The sequence below is a fragment of the Alligator sinensis genome, unplaced genomic scaffold (genome assembly GCF_000455745.1).
Source record: "Alligator sinensis unplaced genomic scaffold, ASM45574v1 scaffold389_1, whole genome shotgun sequence".
NCBI lineage: Eukaryota > Metazoa > Chordata > Crocodylia > Alligatoridae > Alligator > Alligator sinensis.
The window spans coordinates 1,783,885-1,805,663 of NW_005841951.1; the positions used below are offsets into that span (position 1 = coordinate 1,783,885).

A 21,779-nucleotide genomic window follows, 5' to 3' on the forward strand; every position below is an offset into this window, starting at 1 on the left:
GAGAGTTGCCTCAGGAGCCCTGAATCTCTTTCTTCCCCTTGATGTGGGGGTCTGTAGCAGACCCCTACCATCAAATCCCTTTCTCCTTGCCCCCCATGTAGCCTAACCCACAATCCTTCTACCTCCTCATCCTTGGATTCCGTCTTGATGAGGGTTGACGTATATTGCTCACTGACATAGAGCCCAACGCCTCCCCCTTTCTTCCCCACCCTGTCCTTTCTGTACAATCTATAGCCCTCAATATGTACTGCCCAGTCGTGGGATGAATCCCACCAGGTTTCCGTTAGCCCCACTAAGTCATAGGTGTTTAGTGCAAGCAGGAGCGCTACTTCATCCTGCTTGTTCCCCATGCTCCTAGCATTAGTAGGCAGACCACCTGCAGTCACAGGTGGTTGAACCAATGGTATATATAGCTCCACTTCTTCATTAGTTCCTCGGAGCATTCAACTCCAGTGCATAGGTGGTTGAGCCATCACCACCTTTGCCATGGTTCATCAGCCCCTGGTGGTAAAGATTTGGCCACTGAAATGTCCATTTTTTCCATTGTCAGCTATATTTTTCAACATCTTTTTCCATATCTGTAGTCATGTCTCCTTGGGTGTGACATCGAGAGGTTGAGTGCTGGCGAGAAAGCTCCTGCATAACTTCAGTCATTTTTGTGCTGTGGGATGGTTGTACAGCAGGTGTCTCACATCTTCAGTTTGCCTTGATCCTGCTGACCACTACTCTTCAGATGTGAGGCAGAGTGATGCCAACCAGCAGATGCATACTGTTTAGGCTGACAGGCTTCAGACATCCTGGGTGCATCTACACAGGCATTTGCATTGCATTAAATTTACTATGCAGTAAGCAGGAATAGGCTGGAGTCTACATGTGCAGGCATTAAAGCACACTAACTCTGTGTCTGGTCTGACTTGGGATTAAAGTTAGTCACAAGTCAACTGACACACACATCATTACTGCGCAGTAAAGCACCTACACAGCAGCTAATCTGGCATAAATGTATCAAATTTATGTCCATGTCAGCAGAAGTCGCCATAGTTACTGCACAGCACGTGTAGACATGCACTATTACTGTGCAGTTAATGTGCACGTGTAGATGTGCCCCCTGGGGTGCATTGTCAGATATCATTCAGAATGGGGTCAACGCACGTAGCATGTACAGATCTTTTTTAATAAGCGACATTTCTTTTAAAAAGTACATTGCACTCATGTTTTGATGTTTATTGGTTTCTGAGTTAAATTTAAGATGTTAACATTGTCTGAAACCTGTATGTCTCTTTGCTAGGGCCCAAGAGGTTTAGAACCTGCAACAAGCACAATTTTGGAAGTCTTCAATTTTGGAAGTTTTCAGGACATACTATAAGATCTTTCTCTGTTTCATGTTGTTCAGAGAATAGGGAAGCTTCACTGCTTTTACTGGAGTTCTGTTATTCAAATATGTAATTATTTGTATTCTTAGTTTAAATGGTTGCTCCATTTAAAGTAGCATAAGTACTATAATACATTTTCTGAAGTTATTTAATGGGGTAATCTAGAGAGATAAAATGTCTTAAACTCCCAACTGTCTCAAGCTAATCCCCTTTGTATGCTACAGTACCTTCCAATACCTGGGAAATGTTTCTTAATGCATGATTATTCCATTGCTGATTTTTAAAAACGGATAGAGTAAAATCTTTCTGCTATTATTTTAAGCTGTTCCAGACCTCTTAATTTTCTATGCACGCAATGGACTTTTATGTTAGCCTTGCTTAGAATAATTAAAACATTAAATGCTAACCAGTGATTGTGACAGCCCATTATTTAAAAACAGCAGCAAAATACTGGTGCTCATCCCAGTACCTAGCCCAATTTCAAGTTATGTATTTATGTTCTCTATGTAGACTACTCTGCAATTTCTTTTGGAATACAAGAATTCTTATCTTTCTCCTAAACCTCTTATATACTAAGACTGTGGTTTTGTTAAAAAACTGTTTTTCACCCAGGACATGATTTCAGTTCAATGACAGATAAATGCTCAGCAGTTAAGTCTGTAATGCTTTTGAGGTATTCTTAAGGATGAAAGGCTACATATATATGTGATATCATCACTGCAATTCCTTTGTTAATTGGAAAAAATAAATAGTCTTGCTTGAGACATGAATGACATATCTAAGACAGAGAACAAGATTATGAACATAAAACATATTACATTTAATTTTCTTTGCAGATGTTCTCTAGTCTCTTGATACCGACAGTTCTTTGACATGTCTGTAAAAGTTACAAAGGAGCTCTAGAGACAAGTTCCAGGAAGCACAGTCTGTATGCACACACAACAGTATGTATCAATACAACTTGAACAGATGCATTAGCCAACATTTTGGAGTACTTGCATTGTACCTGGAGTAAATATCATGGAGTTTTATTCACACCTTGACACGTATATTTGTATGTGCATCCAGTGTATCTGTACACTAAATGCACATTGTGAACAGAAGAGATTAATGGGAAATTCTGACTGCCCAAGAAAAAGTAATAGCATACTACTCACTACTGGATACTTTATCAGAGCTTCTAAATACCTGATTCTGGTCCTGTCACAAATACTACTGAAAAGTTCAAACAGTTATTTTTGTTTAAACTCCATCTATTTCTGTATTCTATCCCTGTGGGTGGGGCAAGGGACTGTAAAGAAGCTTTGTCTCCTTTGTCATTCTCATTCAAATCTAAGGAAATACAGACTAGATGAAAGTACTGTAAGGTGAAAATGTAACTGGTTGTATTATCAAGTTCAATGAGTAGTCATCAACGGCTCAATGTCTAGCTGGAAAGAGGTATCATGTGGAGTTCCCCAGGGGTCTGTCCTGGGTCTGGTATTAACATTTTCATTAATGATTTGGATGATGGGATTGAGTGCCTGTTCAGCAAATCTGAGGATGACACCAAGTTAGGTAGAGTTGTAGACACTCTGGAGAGTAGGGCTATGATCCAAAGAGACCTGGACAAACTGGAAAAATCGTCCATAATCAACCATATAAAATTGAACCAAGCCAAGTCCAAAATCCTGCGCTCAGGACAGAATCATTGCAGGCGCAAATATAGACTGCAGAATGATTGGCTTGGCTGCCATACTGCAGAAAAGGACCTGGAGATTACAGTAGACCAAAAGCTGAATATCAGCCAACAATATCAGTGTTTCTGTTGCAAAAAGGCCAACAACACACTGAGTTGAGTTAAAAGGGGTTTTGCTTGCAAATCAAAGAAGTGATTCTTCTGCTCTGTTTGGAACTGGTGAGCAAAACAACTCCTCAAGCAGCATGTTCAAGAAGTATGTGGACAGTCTGGAAAAAGTCCAGTGCAGAGCAACAAAATAAGGGACCTGAAAAGCAAGGATAGGGTGTCTGCTTAAATTCCAGTTTTGTGGATTTTGCAGAAACTGCAAAATCTGGGATTGTCCATGAAATCAACAAATAAAAACAAAAAAATCAAACCCATAATAAAAATAAAATGCTGGCTCTCCAGGGGAGCCAGCAGTCTTTGATGCCACTGCAGTCCAGTCTTGTGGCCCACCTGGGAGCTGACAGGGCAGCACAAAGAGCAGCAGAAAAAATGACTACCCTTGTCCTTCCTCCTTCTCCCAGGCCTCCACCAATCAGTGCCAAGGGGCAGGGCCTCCAAAGCATATCTGTAAAATGTCCACAGAATTTGCTCTTTATGCCATGCATGACCCTTGGTAAATCTAACCATGATTTAAGTAGATCCCTACTTGCAGAGGAAAAGCTTAATGAACTATGGTTATTTAATTTAGAGAAGACCAAGGGGGGCTTTTATAACAGCCTCCAAATATCTGAAAGGCAATTACAGAGAGGATGGAAATGGACCTTTCTCTCTGAGAAGGCAGGGTAAATATGTACCTTCACAGACAGAGTGAGAGTAAGCATGTGTGAGCGAGCAAGCATAAATGTTCATGAACCAACACTCACTTATTCTATAAAGGTGCATATCTACTCTGCCTTCTGACTGACTTCAGACTAACATGGCTAACTACTTCTCTCTTTCCTCTGTGGACATAGAGGACAAGACTAAGAGCAATGGTCTCAAGCTATAGCAGAGGCCATTTAGGTTGTAAATTAGGAGGAACTTTTTGACTATGAAGGTGGTGAAGCGCTGGAACAGACTACTTAGAGAAGCTGCAGAAACCATCCCTGGAAAACTTTCCAAAGCAGGCTTGACAGACACTTGGCTGGAATGAGCAGAGTGCTGGAGTAGGTGACCCTGTGAGATCTCTTCCAGTCTTACTGTCTTACAATCCTACGATCTCTGCTCTATTTTTCACCCTAAATGGCAGCAACAGGTAGCAGTAGACAGGGCAAGCGAGAGTGCTCTATTAGTAGGGGTCTACTAAACTTAAGGAGATGGACAGCCAATTTCACAGGCAGACCGTATAGCCAGCTGCCATTTTTGTGGGATAGGCATGGTGGGGGCCACCACACCTCTGATTGGCTGAGGGCCCTGGCAATCCTGCCACTCCCTGCAGATTGCCAGCTGGGCCAAAACTGCATCTTAATTACCCTGATTAAACCCAGAAATGCTATTAATAAACACATTATTAAATGTGGATTGATGGCTTCCCCGGGCTTAACCAGAGCAATTAAGCTGCTGTTTCAGGCCAGCCCCAAGTAGGGAGGCTGCAAGCAGCTGCACTGGGATCCTGGGCCAACTGTGGCAGACAGCCAGGAGGCTGCAAATGGCTGCAACAGGGTCCGCAGAGCCCCGGCCCAACTTATTGCCAGCAGCAGATGCAGCACAGACCCAGCCCCTTCTCCACCATACACCCTAAGGAGCGTGTGCATCCACCACCAGCAACGAACTGGACCGGGGGTTTCATGGACCCCAGTACAGCCAACTGCAGCCTTCCCATGGCCTGTCACAGCCAGCCCAAGCTCTGTGGCCAGTGGCATGGGCTTGCCCAGAGTCCGGGCCCGGACAGGCTGTGGCATGCAGCCAGGAGGCTACAAGTGGCTGCACCAGGGTCCGCAGAGTCCTGGGCCTGCTCATTGGCAGCAGCAGGTGCACATGCACAACAAGCCAGGCTGGGGCTCCATAGACCCTGGTGCAGCTGCTTGTAGCCTTCTTGCCTCCTGATGTGAGCAGCCCCACTGCCCCCACTACCCTCCCCTCCATGCTCAGAGACTGCAGGCCACATTTTTTTCTCCTTGCTATTAAGGTTTTTGGTTGTTTTTTGTTTTTAGCAGTGAGCCCCGCCATTTTTTTGCAGAGCCAGCCCAATTTTGCATTTTGCATTAAAAAAGCGCAATTGTGATTTTGGTAGGTCCCTATCCGTTCTTTATGGAATTATTTTTTCAGTTATCAAAGGAATTCCATCTTTCTAAATTACAACCAGGCAACTCAAACCTAGTGAGACTTCTCTTTGGGACAGAAGAGGCCAGGAGATATGGAACCTACCCTATCACCACTGGGGAACTGAAGAGAAGTTGCTATTTAACATACTCCCAAATGGAGCACAGGTCAGACCACAAGACTGTCATCCTGGGACAAAAAAAATTAATCTCTCACTTTATAATACACACTAGCCAACTGCCTGTTAAGAATGATTGGGGGGGGGGGGGGGGGGGGGGGGGGGGGGGGGGAATGACAGGGGAGGAGGGGGCTGGGATGGAGTGTTGCCACCTAACGCCCCATGCTGCCGCTGCTCTGCCTCTCGCAGGGAGCAGCGCTAGCCTTGGCTCTCCCACCCTCTGTCTGGTCTTTGGCATGGCATCGGACTCATGGTGGCGCTCCCCCACTCTTGGAGGACTCTAATTGACTGTTTCCGTCAGCCAATCAGAGCGTGAATAAAGTGTTACAGATAGACGGACAGACTTAGGCTTTTATAATATTAGATACTGGAGGAGCAATGGAAGAATAATTCACACTATGTGGGGTTCTAACATGCAGTTTAATAAAGGCTTTCTGAAAGTCACATAATTTAGGAAGTGGATTCTAAGACAAAAATAGGGTTCTTTTTATGAGACTGTTAACCCAGCAAAAATTATATTTAAAATTATAGGTTTGGATTTTTTGCCGTAAACACAGACCACTGTCCTGCTTAACTAATTCAGGTCTTATTTGGTAGAACAACAACACTTAGATCTAAATTCCAGTCTCAGGAATACAGGTGGAAATCCACAGTAACTTCATGAAATATATGAAATAAATCTTCATTTGTAATTGTGGATGTGGGAGCAAAACATAGCTCCTTATATTTTCCTCTACACAGTGAAGATTGGAGTATAAACTAGTTAACAAATAAAGTACCTGCCCCCCCCCACACACACTGCCACTATCACACCATTTCTGGAGACACAGAACAAAAGAACATACTCAGATTGTAACAAAATATTTTATATCAGAACCAATCAACTGAATCTTTACATAAGCTCAGTGACTAAATGAAGATTTGTACCAGTTGTGTTTTTCTTGCAAACTATTTGCTGATACCCTAACATCTATTCTTCTCCCTCTCCCCCCCAACCATGTAATTTCTTCAACAACCTAAATATCTAAAGCCATTAAAAGCAACCCTGAAGATTTTTTCATTAGAAAAAATGGGCTACCTATTATATAGACAGTCACTTGTTTTAATAAATGAAAATAAGAAATATAAATTACGGTCCTTCAAATAATCACCTGCGAATAACTCGTATATAATATTTTTTTAAACTTGCACAATCTCATTCACATTACCTTCTTGGAGAAAGTCTGTCTACTACACAAAATACCTAGTGCTCAGCAAAAAAAAGTCGCTCTATTAAACTGAAATAGTCACCAACCACAGAAAGTGGGCAAGGCAATACAGAATAATCAAAAACAGCTCTATATTTTAAGCATGAAACAAAGAATCTTCTGTTGTCAGACATTTTCAGAGGGACAACCAAAAGTCACACTAAAGCTTGAAAGGATTCCAGCAGAAGTTCAACATTCCAGCTAATGGCTCTGTAATGTAGGTGCCAAAAAGGCACTTTTCACTTTAAATTCAAAGCCTAACATCATGGAGAGTTTGCATGTCAAATGCCAGCCAGATTTGCATATTTAGTTTTAAAATGCTAACTTTTTTATTTAATGATTTTTAACACTACAAACTTGCCAAAATGGTGTCTGAAGCTGTAATAACTGCTGGCTTAGTTACAAGTATGTTAGTCAAATACTGATGTTCAATGAGACATTATGAAGAGGAAGGAGAGGGTCAAATATACATTACAAATAAAAAATAAAAAAGAGGAAGTGGCAGTAGCGTTAGCTTAGAGAAAAAAAAAAAAATCTTACTGATACAGAGGAATTATTCCAAAAAACTTTAACTTGAAAAGGACTAAGCAGGGGACCTAATAAGTAATTATTCCTTCTGCTTGCCAAACAACTCCATTTTGTTTTTATTATAAATTAAAGCAGCAATTTAGCTGCCACAATTAAACAAAATATTCATGTCAGCAAATTTAAGTACAGTTGTATTTGGTAGTCAAGTGCTGTGCTAGCATTGTAGGTCAGGCTTTTAATTGTGGCCTGTGCTAAAATAATCCTACATGGGGGAGGGGAAGAAAAGCAAGTGTGACAAGGCATTATTTCAGCAATCAAAACTCAGTGCACCCAAGTGAAAAAAGGCAACCCACAACAGTCACTGAAAATGGCTTTTATTTTACAAAAGGTATTATGATATAAAAAATATGTCAATGTTTTAATTGGAACCTACTCCCCAAGCCCATATACATTTTTTCATGTAGGGTTCCTCCTACTTCAAAAATTCACTCTATTTCATTTTTATATCTTGAAAAGATAAATTAATAAAAGGATATTTGCAGACAAAAAATGTTTAATCAATTATTACAATAGGACTTACTCTTAGAAGTAAAAAATTGCATGTGTTCTTTTCTGTGCAATTAACTAATTCATACAGGATTCATGCTTAGATCAAAGATTCTTTTATAAAAAGATATAAAATATGAGAACATAGCCAGACAACAAAAAGCCAAGTGTAAAAAATTTTAAACTTAAACTAATCCATGGTAGAACTGAAGAGGATCTTAGAACAAATTACAGATCAAATTATTTGAAAATCTCTGTTTAAATCACTGTATTTACCGTGTGCGCCAATAATTCTGTAAGTGCCTCATCTGTTATGTATGCCAATAAACTTTTCATAGTACATTTAACACCTACTGATCCTTACCTGGTTTTTAGTTTCTCCAGATTCCATATCTTTGTGCTACTTCTAAAAAACATACAAAATAGCTTTTCAATGGCATGTAAGTTGTCCTTGGTTATTCTGGGTACAATCTAAATGCCAAAGAAAATGTGAAAATGTAAAAAAAGAAAAAGCAAAAAAACCCCCAAAAACCACCCATTGAACACTCAAATTTCTACTGAAATCAATTAAATGTCCGTGCATGTTGTATACTATGTTTGATGTTACACTTTTGATAGGATTTTGTGCAGGAAGAGCACTGCAAGCTAAGCACAATACTTCCATTATTCTCACTCCTTCAGGCTTGATATTGGGTCAACAGAGTAATAATGCTCAAATTACTAAAAATCCAACTGAAATAACTGACAGTGAATACAATTTTTTTTTTAAAGAAAATCTTATCTATCTGTCAAACTGTGCTCCAATGTGAATATATTTTGCAATAGTGCTGTTATTTATTAAGATAATAAAAACTGAGCCTCTGAATGTAGCTAGTTTCTTCCATCAGTTAACATTATAAAGAGAAACATATGAGCATGCGGGCTGGTGATACAGGAAACCAAAAGCAAATACTAATGCCAACCCATAACACTTTAAAGTGCTTTTAAATAAGTAACTAAAAAATTTCCTAAACATTTCTGCAACTATATATGCATTTTTGTTTAATTTGTTTTTAATATATAAAATGTGTAACAAGGCACTGTCTTGTAACTGAGGCCCTTACTTTTTGACTACAGAAAAACAGTACAGCTATTCTTCTTTTGCAAAGAACTGAGAAAGACCACAACATGGCAGGATGTTTTTGACTCTATAGATTTCTAGATGAAATCTCTGAGTTTACCTTGTGAATCATATGCAGATGCTTGTGCATCTAATAGTATTAATATTGTACAACAACTTCTAAAGGAACCCCTGCTACCCATGTTGAGAATCATGGCTCTAAATACATCACATCAGAGGTGTTACGTGACTGCCTGTTGGAATTTATGTATAAAGGGACAGACTAAAGTAGAGACTCTCCATAGTGGAAAAAAGAGGCAACCTAGGAATGGTGGTGAGCTTATCCCAAAGTACAATAAGTAATGTGTAGGGAGGAAGGGGCATGTGCCCCCCCCCCCCCCGGGGGCGGGGGGGCCCCCCCCCCCAGCCAGTACCTGACCCCAAGCACCCTTCATAGTGCTAGTGCCCCCCTGAAATTGGCTCTGCTGCTGCCATGCCACTGGGCCCAGTCCCCTTCCCCACCTTGTGCCCCACTGGTATTCCCCCACTTGGGAGGCACCAGTCGCCCATGCAAAGAACCCTAGGGAAGGTAGTGAGAAAGCACAAACCCCCATGCAGTGCAATGGAAAGGTTGAGAAGCAAAGCAGGAAGTAGCCCCCAGAGGTCTGAGGGTTGGACGGGAGGGGATACAAACTCTGAGGTCAGCGTTGCGAGCATTCTAAACTGAGTTTTGCTTTGGAGTGAATGCTAGAGAAAACTCAAAAAACAAAACACATATTCATTCTTGAAATCCAGCATCTGCTTGGAATCTGCTTCTTTGTGCCCCATTGTACTAAGGAAGTGAGCTATGACCAGCAGCATCTTAAATCACTTGAATCCATAGTGCAAATTGAACACTTCCTACTGAACAGTGGCTTCTGTAATCCTCTCTCTGGCAAAAAGAGATCAGAGAAAGTCTAGAATTTCATTAGTAGATTCTGCCCACCTGATGGCTCCTATGAAACCGGACTAATCAGAAATCCTAGAACAATTTTCAGGGGAGAAGTAGCAATGTATTTGTAAAAAAAAAAAAAAAAAAAAAAATCTGCATTCTGTGCAGATTAATCTAGACAGATGCAATAAGATACTGTAACAACTTCAGATTTAAAAAAGAAAAGTCTCTCAAGATTCAGTTTTTATTGTAGCCTGATCCAGCCTCCATTCCTTAATTTTCCTTTAACATACAGAGATGGAACTTGGCTTAAGCTCAAAAGGAAAATCTGCCAATAAGGGCCTTTCCACAGGAATCTGTGAACGAATATACTTAAACAAAGCCAGCTGCTAACTTCAAGTTAGCAGCAGCACCACCACATACAAAGCTAACTAGATGCCTTTGGTTTTACTTTGGGATTATTTCTGGATGTCTTTGATTCAGTTGTCAACATTTTTCTTTTTCAGAATTGTCCTCATCATTAATGTCACTTAGAAACTGTGCTGAACAGTATAAATTTTAGAAGATTTAATAAAGACCACAAGAATTTTCTTCAGTCCCCCAGAGAACATATTATCCACTGGATGAATGGAAGATTTTTTTTTCCAACAAATATATGATTTTTAAATTCAGAACTAGAGAAGCCCATATCTTTTTTAAATTAACATGTTTCTGTTTTGAGATAAAAAAAAAAAAAAATCAGTAAGTGTGGTGACTGGCTATTTACACGCATTACTGTCAAAACACAAAAATAAAGAAGTTGGAGTCTTATCTGAGCAGAAAACAAGGAAAAGGTGTACCTGTTCTGACAAGATTAAAAATGTCAGAATACTTAATGATGCAATTGACATCTTTTCTTTGATGCCCAAGTCACAAAGCATGAATTGGTTTCAATGAGCAACTTAAGTCCTAAAAAAAATCCAAACATTCAGATTCAGAAAAATGTGGATTTTCTCCTTCAAAGACAAAAAACACAGGAAACCACAGGTTTCCCTTTACAGGCTGGCAGAGTTCCAGCCTGCAAGGGGCTGCTTGGAGCGCGGGGGGGCTCCCAGGTTTCTGGAGTGATGGAGAGGGCACATGTCCTCCCCCAGGTTTCTGCACCTACAATGGGGTGTGGGGCTGTAGCCAGTCCAGAACAGCTCCATGCAGGAGCTGCGTCTGCAGCCCAGCAGGCAGGACCTGGTGCAGGAGGGAGTGCTGCACCACCATGGCTGCCAAGGTGAGGTGCCCCCTGCCCGCCTGGCAGTGGTGGGGTGCACAACTCCATGCCGCCACCACTGCCACATCTCACCTTGATGGTTATGGTGGTGCAGTGCTTCCTCCTGCACCAGGTCCCAGAGCTGGTCCAGCCTGGCTGTAGCCCCATACCCCGCTATGGGCACAGAAATCTGGGGGGCATAACCCCCTCCCCCCATCACCTGTATCCCTCCAACCAACCAATGCATCACCTATGCCCCTTCCCCACCCTCGCTCTCATATGCTGGGGGGCTGGGGCCTGCGGGCAGCAGGTCAGAAGTGAGGGGCACCAGCATGGCTGGGGGGTTGCGGGCTGGGAGTGAGGGGCACCAGCAGAGCCAGGGAGCTGCAGGTCACAAGTGAGGGGCACCCACAGGGCTGGAGGGGCTCTGGGTTGGGAGTGAGGGCGGGGGGGGAACAGAAAACAGCTGGACCTTTATCCTGGTGAGTGAAGAGGGCAGGGGGAGCTCTGATTTTCCATGGTAAAAACAAACAAACAAAACAAAACAAAAAATCAAATGCCAAAATATATAGGCATTTAGAATTTTATTTTATTATAATGAGTGAGGCACTGACAGGCTTGCAAATTACTTTAACATTGTAAATATATCAATAAAACACTGTGTTCAGCTGATACCTACACATACACATATTGCAAAAAGGGGCTCTTGTATTTAGGGGCAGCATCTGCAGTTGTCCATGGCTGCCCATGTAGAAGCCTGCAACTGTTACTGCAAGCTCCTCTCCAGACTTCTAGTTTGTAAAACTGATTCCTATCTTTAGTTGCTGAGCTTCAGCTGGCATCTTTATTCCAGTCTTCAACCCCCAACCTTCCACTTGGACCCAGGTGCTAACTTTGTCTTACGAGCCTTATATGATACTTTATTTCCTGTTGTGAGTTCCTGGTCCTCAACTTTATTTATCTTCCAGAGCTCGACTCTAACCATTCTTCTGGCTGCTTATACCCTAAACATAAAGAACTAATGTATCTTTAACATACAATCAATACTTTTGAATTAGGTATGTCTACATGAATTTGCAGTTTAACCTTAATCTAGCCACTTCAGTTACGGACAGCTGTATAGTCATGGCAGCATTAGCTTGAACATGGATAGCACAAGCCTGCTTTGGCATTGAAGCCCTTCCAGAACTAGACTTGTTATTAGTATCCAAGCTAGCTATTTTAACAACTAACCAAGCTATGTCTACAGAAACTGCAATCCTTAGAGGGAAGACAGAAAAGGCACCTCTGAAAAGAAGGGAATACACATTAGGATAAGCAGCAGCATAAAACATAGATCTTCCTTTTTAAAGGCAGTGAGGGGCTACAGTTGATGTTATATGATCTTTTAAAAATTCTGCTAGTTGCTTTTGTCCAGCTGAACTGATAATGTAGGCAATTAACCAGAAGAATAGATCTAAGAGGTACAATAAGTATATTTACTGCATAACTTAAGCTTTTGCAACAGAATGCCATTATATTAAAATACAAGTTTCGGAAACAAAATATTTTGAAAAAAATTTAGTTACTTAAAATTTAAAATCTGAGAAAGTAATTTATCAATTTATTTTGTGAAGCATTAAGATTAATTTAGCTGAAAACTATTGCTAAATACAAACAATTTTATCATTCAAATTATCTTGTTGTCTCTTAAAAGAAACAAGTGCTAAAGTATAGGTGAAAAGTTTTCAGTCCTTTAAGAATGTATTTTTAAAATCTATTTCTACAGTTTAGAAAAGTTAATTGCTGAATGAATGACTTATACTTAAATAATCCACATCACAGTAATATTTCAATATCCATACCTGTTTCCTTCTTGTTCCCCTTTCCACCTTCTCGGCTCTTTTTCAAAACTGCCTTTAACATTTTAACGCTGTTCCTGAAGGACAGAAAGGTAAATTAAAAGACTGTATGATGAATGCTCATAACAAAATGAAACTGTGACAGATTAAAAATTAGGTTATTTATCTGAAACATGGTGGTTTTACATGGGGTTTTGGTTTTGTTTTTTTGTTGTTTTTTTTTTTATAATCAAGTTATTTTGGTCAAACAATATACTGAGGCTGCACGGAATGTTTTAATACTAGAAGCAAGTGATTAGAGGTTCACTGTCTTGTTATGAAGAACAAACAACACACAGCATTCTCCACATTCCACGTATAATTAAGGTTATGAGGCTAAACCTGGATAAGTTACTCTGTCAGATGAATGCCTGGCTCCTGACCCGACTTCATCTGGATGGGGGTGTGGGAGAGAAAACACATAGATGCACAGTATCTGTTGAGATTAGCAAGGTGATATAAAGAGTATTATTGTGGCATCTTTGAATGTTTATGAGACATAAGCGACTTCTGTAGGAAGAAAGTATTTTTACCTATACTTGAACATAATCTTAATGCCCAAAACTGATAATCATTAAACAGTGAAAGAAAGACTTTTTTCATTATTTCCTCTGATATCCCAATCCTCATTACTTCTAAAAAAGCTTTAAGAATACATTTTTAAAAGATTTAATGAAACATCTTGGAGAAAAAGTATGATGGCAGAGAAACTACAGAAAATGAGCATGAAACATGGGATTGACAAAAAAGCAGTTGGGGAGAAGGGGGGGAAAAATAGCTCCACTTTGGAGCCAATCCAGCAGAGGAGCCTCTCCCCTAGTCCCCACCCCCCAGCTCTGGTGCTGTTTGCAGGAAGGGAGGTGGGAGGAGGGAGGGGAAGGGAGCTGCAGGATAGAGTTTGCCCAATATGAGCTAGAGGGGGAGGGGAGGCTCCAATCCATACCCACCCCCCCCCAGTTTAAGCCTGGCAAACCCCAGTCCCCAGCTCCTTCCCCCCCCCCCTTCCTGCAGACAGCACCGGGGGTGGGGCTGGGATGCATCCCGCCTCGACCACATGAAGGACTGACAGAAGTTCTCTAAGGCACTCCACTTTGGAGTGCCTTCAACTGACCTCTCAGTAAGCGAGTGTTAACTTGTGCAATCGGCCACTTTCAAAAGTGCTCTGCAGCCATGCATTTGCACTTTCAGGGGGCCAATCATGCAACAAATGTCAGTTCTGTCAGCGCCTTCTGGGTCTCACAAGAGTTAGCAAAAACAGAGCCAAAATAATTATAGTGCTTCCCCTTCACCACCACACAATGTGGCAACTGTATCGTTTCCATTGTCCCTTTGCTAGTTGCTTTTAACTGTGCAAGGGAGCAGAAGAAAATAATACCTCCTTTGCACATAGACCTTAAGAATGAACAATAATAGCAGCAGCTCCTCACAGGCCTAGACTTCAGACAAGTCATTGCAAAGAGAGAAAGGAAACCTTCCTATGGAGAAAGAAGAGGCAATATGGATATTCTAACAGGGTGTAAAATAAGTTGGGAGTGTGGTGGGTCATTTTCACATGACTTCCCTGTTGATAGGTTGGTGAGAATACAAAAGATCTACACCTTACCCCTGAAAACGGGTACAAGATAAGAAGAAAAAGTAGTCAATTAAATATAAAAAAGCAGATGAGACGAGGAAATATCTATGCATTGAATGCGTTGAAGAACCACTGCAGACAAGGTTCCTTGGGTGAATTTGATATCTTTTATTAGACAAACCCAAATAGTTGGAGAAAAGTTATTAAGCAAGCTTTCGGGTTCAAAAACCCTTCTTCAGGCTAAGGAAGACGAAGGGTTTTTGAACCCGAAAGCTTGCTTAATAACTTTTCTCCAACTATTTGGGTTGGTCTAATAAAAGATATCAAATTCACCCAAGGAACCTTGTCTGCCTATGTCCTTAGACCAACATGGCTACAACCTAAACCCCTCGAAGAACCACTCAAACTTGAAAGCTATTAACACCTTTCTTTGCTGTGTGTAGAATAGATTCAACATATTAGGTGATCATAAGATTAAACACAGTAAGGCACTAGCCAAGTAAAACAGTCAGAATATTTCAAATTCAAAAATGAAATTGGGAGAACAGTATTGACAAATCAGTACATATGGGGTAAATCATGGGAAGGGGGACTGCAAAAACTAGGGACAAACTCTCTCTTTTTAAAATAACCCAAGTAACACATTATAAATGAGATATGCTTAAAACTGTTAACATTTGCCTCCACTTGATGCAGATATTTTTTAACACCTTTAGAAGTTAGCCAGCTGTGGCATTTTAAAATCCTAGGAAATTATATACAGAAATTAGGTAAAAATTGTAAAGTGAAGAACAAAGATAGAAAATGACAAGTATAATGTTGCCTGTGCAGACAAAGTCTTCCCCTGTTACATGTGCATTGTGATACAGACTTTAATTACATAATCACACACTATCTGTTCACTCAGGGCACAGGAAGTACAATGAATGAAGCAGACAGAGGAAACTCCATTTTGTTTTAAAGCATAGAACTGGAACCCAGGGGAGCACAGTTCCATTTTTAGCTCTACCACAGGCTTTCTAAGTGGTGCTGGGAAGGACTATAATAATGCATACAAACTAGACAAGCAAATTAAGGTTACACATGCAATCTTCATTCTGACTGTTTTTAACTTTGACTTTGCAACTATAAAAGTCTCCTTTCAACATAGTTGTTCTCTAAATATTATACGAGTCTGAAGCATGAGAAAAAGCATGCACATTAAATGTGTGTATTGCACATATTTGCAATATAAAATGATAGATCAGCAAGTACTGCAGTGCACATGTTCTTTGCCCAGAACAGCAGGCTTCTTTGATGTTTTCTGAGTCACACAGCTGTGCAAAGTACAGTACTATTGTAGGACAGCTGTGATTTACATTTCATATGTATGAGCCAAAGTACTAGAAGCCTTCATTGTTGATACTTCCTTTGGCAAACAGTGGACTTTAAACTCTATTGTTCTCTTGTCCACATTCCTGATCAGTATTTCAGACAGGATCTCTCTAATTTTAGTACAAACCTCTAAAAGGTTGAGAACAATTATTCTGAACAGGCCCCAAATAGTCTCCCACTTACTTTACATTACATAATCTTAGACACGGTTCCCTACATGTGTCTGGAACTAGCATGAACTTGCTGCTTAAGATTTTTTCCTTTCTGAGTCACCTGCAGAACACTCTTTAAAATGAAACTAAAACTGGTATTTAGAGGCTGTTTCCCAGAGACTAAAAAGTTTTCACTTAGCAACTACATTACTCTTGATTTCAAGATCTTTACTCTGAACAAGTTTTTATTTGTCAAGTTAACAGAAAAAATGAATTCATTAAAAGTGCTTGTGAAATGTTGCACTGACAGTCCTAGAAATGGACATACTTCAAATTGTCTGCAGAAATAGCATACTAGAAGTAGTAACAGTATGAGCTTCTTCCTACTGTACTATTAATACATCTCAAAGACTACCTGAAGACAGCATCTATGAATAAGATTACTCTTCAGGCCAACTGAACCATGGTACTATAGGCTGAGAACAAACTACTTCATCAACCCTTAAAAGGACTTCAGTTAGAACAGTGGCCACCAACCAGTCTGTCTGAGGCTGGAAGGGCTGAGCATGACCTCGCATGTGCATGTGCACCCCCAGCCCAGCAGGTCAGTCTGTGGGAGAAGGAAGGGGCAGATGCCAGATCGAGGGCCCCACAGTGAGGGACGAAATGCAGCACAGGCAGGAGCAGGGGCTAAGGTGAGTGCGGCCCTGGCCAGGCCTGGTGGTGAGAGGATTGGCGCTCAGGGAGCTTGTCCAGGGGCACAGGGGGCTCCCACCACTGTGTACACCCTGGCAGAGACCTGGGGGGCACATGCCCCCCCAATCTGTGCACAGGGTGGAGGTGGCTGCTGCTGCACGCTGGGCTTTGCACTCCAAACCCAGCACTTTGGGGCCCCTCCAAACCCCACTTCCAGCAGTGCCTTGCTGCAGCTGTCCCGGAAGTACCACAATGTCACGTGCGTCCTGCCACTGGGTGGGCAGGGGGCGCAGCTCAGCCCAGCGGTGGGACGCACGTAGTGTCAGGCCACTCCCAGGCCAGCTGCAGCAGTAATCAGGGTGCAAAGCCCAGCACTCAGTGACAGCCACCTCTGCCCCACACACATCGTGGGGGGGGGCACATCCCCCCTCCCCCCCCCCCAACACAGGGCAGCATAGGCAACTGCTGCAGGAGGGGGAGGGGTGTGCATGCAGCAGTCGGGGAATGAGTGAGGCTGCACAGCCGGGGTGGGGCATGGGACAGAGCCACAAGCAGCTCATCTGGGGAGCGTGGCGGAGGGCACGCACCCGGAATGGCATGAGGGACGTATGCCCCCAGATCTGCATGGGGCAGGGTGGGCTGCTGCTGCGGGCTGGGGCTGTGCCAGGCTCTTCCCGGCAGGAGTGTTCGGTTGGACTATGTTTGGGGCAGGCAGCGGCACTGGGAGGGGGCTACAGCTACCCAAAAATTTGCCGTAGCCCCTCCAAACCCCACTTCCAGCAGTGCCGCCATCTGCCCTAAGCACAGCATGGCCCAACCCCCCTGCCAGGAAGAACCCAGTGCAGCCCCGACTCCCGTCCCAAGCCACAGCCCACCCTACCTCACACGCAGATCCCAAGCACGCAGCCCCTATGCCCTCCCAGGGTGCCTGTAGCAGCAGGAGCTGCCACCTCCTGCCCGCGGTGGGCACTCCCCAGGACAAGCTACTTGTGGCTCTGTCCTGCACTCCACCCCAGCTGTGCAGGGCCTGCCCTTGCCCCAACCACACTCCCTCCCTCATTGCCGCCTGGGGGAGCAGATAGAGGCCCCAGTGGTGAGGGAGGGAGTAAGGCACAGGCAGAAACAGGAGCTGGGGTGAGTGGGACCTTGGCCGGACTGGGTGCTGGGGCAAGTGGAGGCCCGGGGGACATATGCCCCTCTGATCTGCGTGTGGGGCAGAGGTGGCTACTGCAGCGTGCTGGGCTTTACTCCCTGCTGCAGCTGCCCTGTGCCCCCTGCCTGCCCAGCGGCAGGATACATATGACATTGCGTGGCTCTTGGGGCAGCGGGGCTCAAAAGTGCAGCTGCCTCCGCCCCACACACAGATTGGGGGGCAGGTGCCCTCCAGGCCTCTGCTTGTCCCACCTCCCAGCCTAGCTGGGGCCCCCACTCACCACAGCCTCTGCTCCTGCCTGTGCACACTCCTTCCCTCACCGCTGGGGCCTCGATCTGCCCCTCCCATGGCCCCTTCCCCTCCCCCCACCCCTTCCCCCACAGACTGACCTGCTAGCGGGGGCATCCCCAAATAGTTTTTTCTCCCTCTGCCTTGATCTGCCCCCCACTTCTCTCCCTACACACTGACCTGCTGGGGGGAGGGGGGTGCAGTGGATCCTGGGTTGCTTTTTAATTCAAAGTGATCTCCTACTTTAAAAGGCTGGAGACCACTGAGTTAGAAGAAGCCTCCCATGATTTTAAACCTCACGAGACCAGATTTTACCTACTGCTCTACTTAAAAGGTCATGATAAACTCTAAAATATCTATTTAAAGAAACGTCATGACAGACCTAAAAAATGAAGACTCTCTTATGCCACTAACAATTTCAGAGAATCAGAGAAAGAAAAAAAAACAGCTGGAGGTCAGAGTCCAATCCTTTGCCCAACACAGAAATAACTGTCTAAACCATCCCAACCAAATGTTTGTCTAACTTGCAGTTCCTAATATCAACCCTTGTTGCAATTTAAGCCATTACTTCTTGTCCTGTCTGTCATGAGAATAATGGTCTGTCAGCCCCTTTGTAACAACCTTTTTCTTATGGGAAGAGTTATCAAATTCCCCCATGGTGTCCTGTTCTGCAGAGTAAGTCATCCCAGTTCCTCTAACCTTTCTCTCTCCAGGTTCCATTTTAAATTGGCAGTCCAACACAGCCTCAAAAACTAAATCCATTTACCATACATACAAACACACCTGGGTGTGTTATATGGATTACACAACTTTTATGGTAATTTTTCTTACTTTTAGATATTTGTTTGAAATGTGTGTGCTTGAAAAAAGAAAACTTAACGCTTAACTTATTCATAGAGCACATTTTCAAAACTTAAAGGAACAGTCGAAAGGCTTCATGCCAGCCAAGAGAATCCAAGATAAAGTAGATTAGTACAAAACTGAGCTGTTTGTGAGTAAAATGCCTTTGTCATATAGCACTCTCCTTCCATACACAATGAAAGGACTAAAACCAAAACTGTCTACAGTGTTCCAACAGTTGGGTTTTAAGCATTTAAAATTTGCTTTATGTTGCTATTAACTTGGACCAGATCTAAAATGATGGCTAGATTATACTTTTACATGTATACAATACTTAGTAATATACAAAATTTGTTACAACTTCTTGGAATACTGATACTGATCTGTTTATATTTTCACGCTAATTTATATCAGTATTCTGGAGGTCTGACATGGTAAATAATGAACTAACCTTCTCTGAAATATTCTAATTCTAAATGTGAATGTGAAGCAAGTAACTAGAAATCTGTACAGACACAAAGCGAGACTGTACAGACACTGTTTCCAAAGATATGTACATATTTCCCAGTGTTCTAATGTTAAGTGGCACTTCTGTGGTTTTTAAACGCATGATGCTCATTTGGGAAAAAGCTGAGTAGAATTTGCTGACTGTATCGTATTTAATAGCACTTTAACATGCTGGAAAGATGAACACCTAATTCTGAAAGTGTAAATTCTAGTCTTGATTTAAAAGTAAACATTTTAAAAACCACATGTATTGCTCACAAGGTCACATCCAATATGACTGAGAAAATTCTCATTCTTGCAATTCCGCCCTTTCCAAGATATTGGTTATTTACTACAACACTAACTATTCTGGAGATCTCAAAGTAAGCCTTCTTTACTGGTTTTCAGATCTCATTCATCACTTCTCATAGTAATTAGCGAAATATTCTTACTCTACACACGGTGACCTTCCCAACATAGGAAAGGGTGGAAAGTCACATTTTAAAGGCAATGTTAATTTTTCCTTAAACTTGTTAAGTTGTCAAGGTCAAAAAAGTACCAAACCCACACTGATAGAAAAAATGTGTGATAAACTATAGGTGTATAAGAATTTTTCTTGAAAAGAAAAAAAATGGTGTTCTTAGATCAACATCATGATACAAGTGTATGTGACAAGTGACTCACTAACAAATCATTATGTTTCCATTTTACTAATGGGTCTTGAAATGTAGTATACATTCTTTAGGGCTACTCAGCACAGAAATCTGATTTTTCCAATACAGGTCAGCAATGCCTCATTGTCAGTTTTATTGCACTGCAGCTATTCAAATGTCATTATGAGCTTATTAGAAGCTGTAATTTACAGAGGTTATATTTCTTCCATGAGGATGTCATGCACTTATGAAGACTGCATGTTAGATAAAATTAAGATTCTCTGAAGTCACAGTTTCTTTTCTGGGTTTGACAAGAAAACGTTCATAAAACAGACAGAACAAAAGACACTGAAATTAAAATGTCTCCATGGAGACCAGCCCAGGTCCTGCGCAGACAGTGTGTGTTTGGCCAGGAAATGGGGCCATGGGCAGGCAGGGAGCAGTGTCCAGGAATGGGACAGGAGAGTGGAAACAGGGCTGGGATCAGGATTGAGGGGCTGTGACAGTGTAGGGCCACAGCCTGAAACAGATGCACAATCTACTCCCTGCATGGCTCTGCCAACAGAAACAGCACTCATCACAGGGATGTGCAGGAAGCAGATCATGGCTCTGCACCAGGCCCCAGCCCCATGCAGTCACTGAACCTGATCCCAATCTCAGCCCTGGCCCCGCCCACCTGTCCCGCTCCCAGATGCTGCTCCCCACTCACCCATTGCCCCATCCCATCCACCAGGCTAAGTATCCCTGCCATCTCCGTGGAGACTGTGCCTGCATAGCCAGTTCAAACCCAGACATAGTAGGGATTACAGAAACGTGGTGGGATTCATCCCATGACTGGGCAGTGAGCATTAGGGGCTATAGGCTCTACAGGCAGGATAGAGAAGGAAGGAAGGAAGGGGGTGTGGCGCTCTATGTCAAAGAGCAATACACATCCTCTGTCAGCAAAATGGGGTCGGAGGAGGGGCAAGCTGAAGTGCTCTGGGTCAAGATACAAAGGGGTCATGGGGAGAGGGATTTAACGGTGGGGGTCTACTACAGACCCCCCAACCAAGGGGAGGAGCTGGACCAGGAATTTTCGGGCCAGCCTGCAGAGGCGCTTAATGCAAGGGATGTAGTTGTCATGGGTGATCTAAATTACCCGGACATCTGCTGGGTGGAGCAGTCAGCCAGGTCGGACTGTTCCAGGAGGTTCCTGGCCGAGATACAGGACCTCCACTTAACCCAGGAGGTGCACAGTCCCACCAGAGGAAATGCCCTGTTGGATCTGGTGCTTGCCACAGGCAATGATCTGGTAAGGGGGCTCCAGGTCCTTGACCACCTGGGTGACAGCGACCATCGCCTGCTGGAATTCATCATCGAGCATAGGGTGACAAGAGCCTGCAGCAAGGTGGTAGCCTTAGACTTCAAGAGGGCCAACTTCAACGAGTTGAGGAGATTGGTGGGAGAGGCGCTGGGGTTCTTGAGGGCAGGGGAACTCAGTGTCCAAGATGAGTGGTCGTTCCTTAAGGAGACGATACTCAGGGCCCAAGGGGTGACAATCCCAACAAGAAGCAAGGGGGGCAAGAGTGCCCAAAA

At 42.9% G+C, this 21,779-nt stretch overlaps 1 protein-coding gene across 14 annotated transcripts in view; it reads right to left on the minus strand.

Moving 5' to 3' along the window:
- Positions 1-21,779, minus strand: part of TANC1 (tetratricopeptide repeat, ankyrin repeat and coiled-coil containing 1) — a 217,588-nt gene that overhangs the window by 130,639 nt on the left and 65,170 nt on the right. For 10 of the 14 annotated variants that reach the window (XM_025199957.1, XM_025199959.1, XM_025199954.1 and 7 more), the window contains one exon: positions 12,954-13,027. In XM_025199957.1, the coding sequence (XP_025055742.1) occupies positions 12,954-13,014 (61 nt within the window). In that variant the 5' untranslated portion in view covers positions 13,015-13,027. Of the gene's footprint in view, positions 1-8,203; positions 8,246-12,953; positions 13,028-13,344; positions 13,426-21,779 lie in introns of those variants that run through there. The other 4 variants (XM_025199962.1, XM_025199963.1, XM_025199964.1 and 1 more) reach the window with 3 other exon arrangements.